This window comes from Tachysurus fulvidraco, chromosome 26 (assembly GCF_022655615.1).
Source record: "Tachysurus fulvidraco isolate hzauxx_2018 chromosome 26, HZAU_PFXX_2.0, whole genome shotgun sequence".
Taxonomy (NCBI): Eukaryota; Metazoa; Chordata; class Actinopteri; order Siluriformes; family Bagridae; genus Tachysurus; species Tachysurus fulvidraco.
In genome coordinates, this window is record NC_062543.1 from 16,429,862 (window position 1) to 16,434,008 (window position 4,147).

General features: G+C 48.5%; 1 protein-coding gene across 1 annotated transcript; it reads left to right on the top strand.

Moving 5' to 3' along the window:
* The first annotated feature begins 521 nt into the window (after positions 1–521).
* On the top strand, positions 522–3,221 carry gpr83 (G protein-coupled receptor 83). The gene is made up of 4 exons (XM_027133263.2): positions 522–908; positions 1,019–1,144; positions 1,303–1,436; positions 2,604–3,221. The coding sequence occupies exons 1-4, from the start codon at positions 606–608 to the stop codon at positions 3,073–3,075; spliced, it is 1,035 nt and encodes a 344-aa protein (XP_026989064.1). The 5' UTR covers positions 522–605; the 3' UTR covers positions 3,076–3,221.
* Positions 3,222–4,147: the final 926 nt, after the last annotated feature.

Genomic DNA, 4,147 nt, shown 5'->3' on the forward strand with positions numbered 1-4,147 from the left:
TTAGAATCTTCCCCTCTCTCCTTCACTTTTTCTCTCTCTCTCTCCCTCTCCCTCTCTCTCTCTTCCTCTCCCTCTCTCTCCCTCTCTCTCCCTCTCTCTCTTTTTCTCTCTCTCTTCCCCTCTCTCTCTTCCCCTCTCTCCCTCCCTCCCTCCCTCCCTCTCCCTCTCTCTCCCTCTCTCTCTCCCTCTCTCTCTTTTTCTCTCTCTTCCCCTCTCTCTCTTTCCCTCTCTCCCTCCCTCCCTCACTCTCCCTCTCTCTCTCTCTCTCTCCCTCTCTCTCTTCCCCTCTCTCCCTCACTCTCCCTCTCTCTCTCACTCTCTCTTCCCCCCTCTCTCACCCTCCCCTCCCTCTCCCTCTCCTCTCCCATCTCTCGTCTCCCTCTCTCTTTCCCTCTCTCTCTTCCCTCTCGTCCCTCCCTACCCTCCCCCTCCCTCTCCCTCTCTCCCCCTCTCCCTCTCTCTCTTCCCCTCTCTCCCTCTCTCTCCCTCTCTCTCTCCCTCTCTCTTCCCCCCTCTCTCTCCCTCCCTCCCTCTCCCTCTCTCTCCCTCTCTCTGCTGTGCAGTACTCAGTTCAGTGACACTTTCGGTCAGTGTGTGAATGAGGGATGGCTGATACGGCTCTTGGTAACAACTCTGTGGATTTCCTCTCAGCTCTGTGGAACTTCTCAGTAGAAGATGCTGATGGAGAGAACGATGCTCGCGACTCCTCTGAGTCCCACAAGCCCATGGTCCGTGGACTGCTCTCCTTCTCCTACTCCATCATCATCATCATCTCTCTGTTTGGGAATGCAGTGGTGTGTCATGTGGTGATGAAGAGTAAACGCATGCATTCAGTCACTGGAGTCTTCATCATGAACCTGGCCATCGCTGACATCCTCATCACCCTCCTCAACACACCCTTCACTCTGGTGAGAACAACCTGAACTGAGAAATTAACTGCACACCTATATTACAGTGAGGATGATGATGATGATGATGATGTGTGTGTGTGTGTATGTGTGTGTGTGTGTGTGTGCAGGTGCGCTTCATCTACAGTACCTGGGTGTTTGGAAAAATTATGTGTCATGTGAGCCGTTTTGCTCAGTACTGTTCTGTCCATGTGTCTGTGTTCACACTTGTAGCTATTGCTATCGACCGGCACCAGGTGAAAACACACACACACACACACACACACACACACACACACACACACACACACACACACACACACACACACACACATAGAGGCCACACCCCCTTTATTGTGATTGATAAACACAAGCCACTCCTCCTCTACTGTTACATTCTGTTTCCTGCCTGCAGGTGGTGCTGCACCCAATGAAACAGAGGATGTCCCGCCTCCAGGGCATGGTCTGGGTCGGGGTGATCTGGTTGATGGCCACATGTTTCTCTCTACCTCATGCCATCTACCAAACCCTGCTGCATTTCAAGATCAGGTGAGGAACCGTAGTCTTCTAGTGATCTTCCTCTTCACCAACACAGAGTGGGTGGGATTTAAAAAGTTCTAACCAGTTCCACTTCCACACCCAGTTAGTGAGATGTGATGGACAGAACATTTGGAAGGTTCTGCACATGTTCTGTACATATCACACTACCAAAGAACTACCACTATATCAAAGGGACCACCCCCTAGTGAGCAGGGGCGATGAGGTGCTGAGATGATGTGGTTAGTCACCACCCAGACCTGAGCAACGAGTGTAAACTCCTCTGTCCTACAGACGGAGCATGCTCTGTTCTGTACACATCCTGGTCAATGAGCTGTTACTATGGAAACGATATGGATGCATTAATCTAACCTGTGAGAGAATTAATCAACACCTGACTATCAATCAGAGTGCAGAACTCAGCAGCAGTGTGATATAAGAGATCCGTGGAGATATCCAGTCTGGTTAGCGATGTCCATTAGCATGAGAAAAATCGGCCGTAATTTTCATCTCGCTGCTTGAAGCCGATCTGAAGGAGCTCGTTATTTTATAGTTTCCAGAAAAAAGTCCCTTAGCAGAAAGATCCTACTGTGAAGTTCATGATATACTTGTGTCCAGCACAAAGCTGATCAAACTCTCAAGAACACACGTAGGAACACGTTAACGCTGCAGCCGAGCCGTTAGAGTCACAGCAAGAACATTCAGTCACCAACAAGCTTTTAAACTGGATGGACTTCACATCCTGCTCAGAAAAGCTCAGGTCAAGGGAGAAAGAAAATGACCCTGAGACACCCGAGAGAACCTTCTTACTCAGAGTTCTCTGGATAGGTGACAGTTTCAGCTGATTGTTGAACATCAGAGATTTTTTTTTAAAGAGAACCAAAGGTCCACAGACCACAGACTAAAGACTGGTAAACCATCTACAGAGAACATCTCCCAGGTTTGTCTGGGATGTTAACAGCGAGCCATTCAGTGTCCTCCCTGTAATCTGCTCCAGTTAAAGGTTCTGAGCTTCATAAAGTGCTCATTGCAGCACAGAGACGAGCCTTGTTACGTCAGTGTTCTGTGTGTGTGTGTGTGTGTGTGTGTGTGTGTGTGTGTGTTGGATTGTACACACACAGTTCTCTGTCTTTTATAATGTTTCTGTCATCTTCCTTCTCTCCCTCGCTCTGATCGCAGTGAGGAGAACATCAGGATGGTTTGTCTGCCCAGTTTCCCGAAGCCCTCAGACCTTTTCTGGAAGTACCTGGACCTCGCCACCTTTGTCCTGCTCTACGTGTTGCCGTTGATGATAATCACCATCGCTTACGTTGTCATGGCCAAAAAGCTGTGGAAGCGCAACGCCATCGGAGACGTGACACTGGCCCAGAGCTACGCCCACCGCCAGAGGAAGAGGATGACCATGAAGATGCTGATAGCTGTGGTGGCCGTGTTCGCCATCTGCTGGTTCCCGTTGAACTGCTACGTGGTTCTGCTGTCTAGTAAAGTGATCCAGGCGAATAACGGCGTGTACTTCAGCTTCCACTGGCTGGCCATGAGCTCCACCTGCTACAACCCCTTCATCTACTGCTGGCTGAACCACAACTTCAGAGCTGAAATCAAATCACTGCTGCTCATCGGCCGGGGTAAAATAAGCAGCCAGCAACACTGAAGAACGTATCTACTTATCTTCTACATCTACTCTACATGCAGCTTTATTTACATCCTTCTTCATTCATTCATTCATCTTCTACCGCTTATCCGAACTTCTCGGCGTCAGGCGATCTCAGGCGTCATCGGGCATCGAGGCAGGATACACCCTGGACGGAGTGCCAACCCATCACAGGGCACACACACACACACACACACACACACACACACAACGGACAATTTTCCAGAGATGCCAATCAACCTACCATGCATGTCTTTGGACCGGGGGAGGAAACCGGAGTACCCGGAGGAAACCCCCGAGGCACGGGGAGAACATGCAAACTCCACACACAAGGTGGAGGTGGGAATCGAACCCCCGACCCTGGACGTGTGAGGTGAATATGCTAACCGCTAAGCCACCGTGCCCCCCCCCCCTTCTACATATATTACATGTAATTACACATGAGTTTCTCTACAAACGTTTGTGTAACACTGATATAAACGTCATGTTTGTGAAATCCTCGTTTTAGTGTCGATGTGAAAATAAAACACTCATCATGTTCACACTGTAAATGTTGGACATGTGACGGAGCTCTGGAGCAGGAGGACAAGTGTGTGCTACTGAGATGTTGTCCACAGATGTTGTTTAATTTCTGTTATAAAACAGAATGTGTTCATTTCTCATTAGATGTCCCTCACTAATGTCCATAATTGGACCTAATAGTCTTCAGTACAGGAGAGCTGCAGTGTATTCCACAGGGTCTCCTCACCACACCATGGAGATGAAGCTACAGAGAAACCAATCCTCCGTAAAGTCCTGAGTCTGCAGTCGTCCTCGTGCCTCCTGACTGCATCTCCACAGAGCTTTTTATTATTTATTTTTTATGAACAAACATCTGCCTCGATCTTTACTGTAAATCTCAGATGATTAGAGTTCCTCTGATTATATATCGTTTTTTTATGGTGTGATGATGTGTTGATGTTCGTGCTGTGTAATAAATTCTCTAGCTGGATTGTTGTAGCTTTGTGCTGTGTAATAAATTCTCTAGCTGGATTGTTGTAGCTTTGTGCTGTGTAATCAGACGTTACTGCAC

What these genes read in the sequence shown, in the direction of transcription:
- gpr83 (XM_027133263.2), top strand. Translation starts at nt 606, where the DNA reads ATGGCTGATACGGCTCTTGGTAACAACTCTGTGGATTTCCTCTCAGCT. An exon ending in TCAACACACCCTTCACTCTG is followed by an intron (nt 909 to 1,018) that starts GTGAGAACAACC and finishes GTGTGTGTGCAG; the next exon opens with GTGCGCTTCATCTACAGTAC. An exon ending in CTGCTGCATTTCAAGATCAG is followed by an intron (nt 1,437 to 2,603) that starts GTGAGGAACCGT and finishes CTCTGATCGCAG; the next exon opens with TGAGGAGAACATCAGGATGG.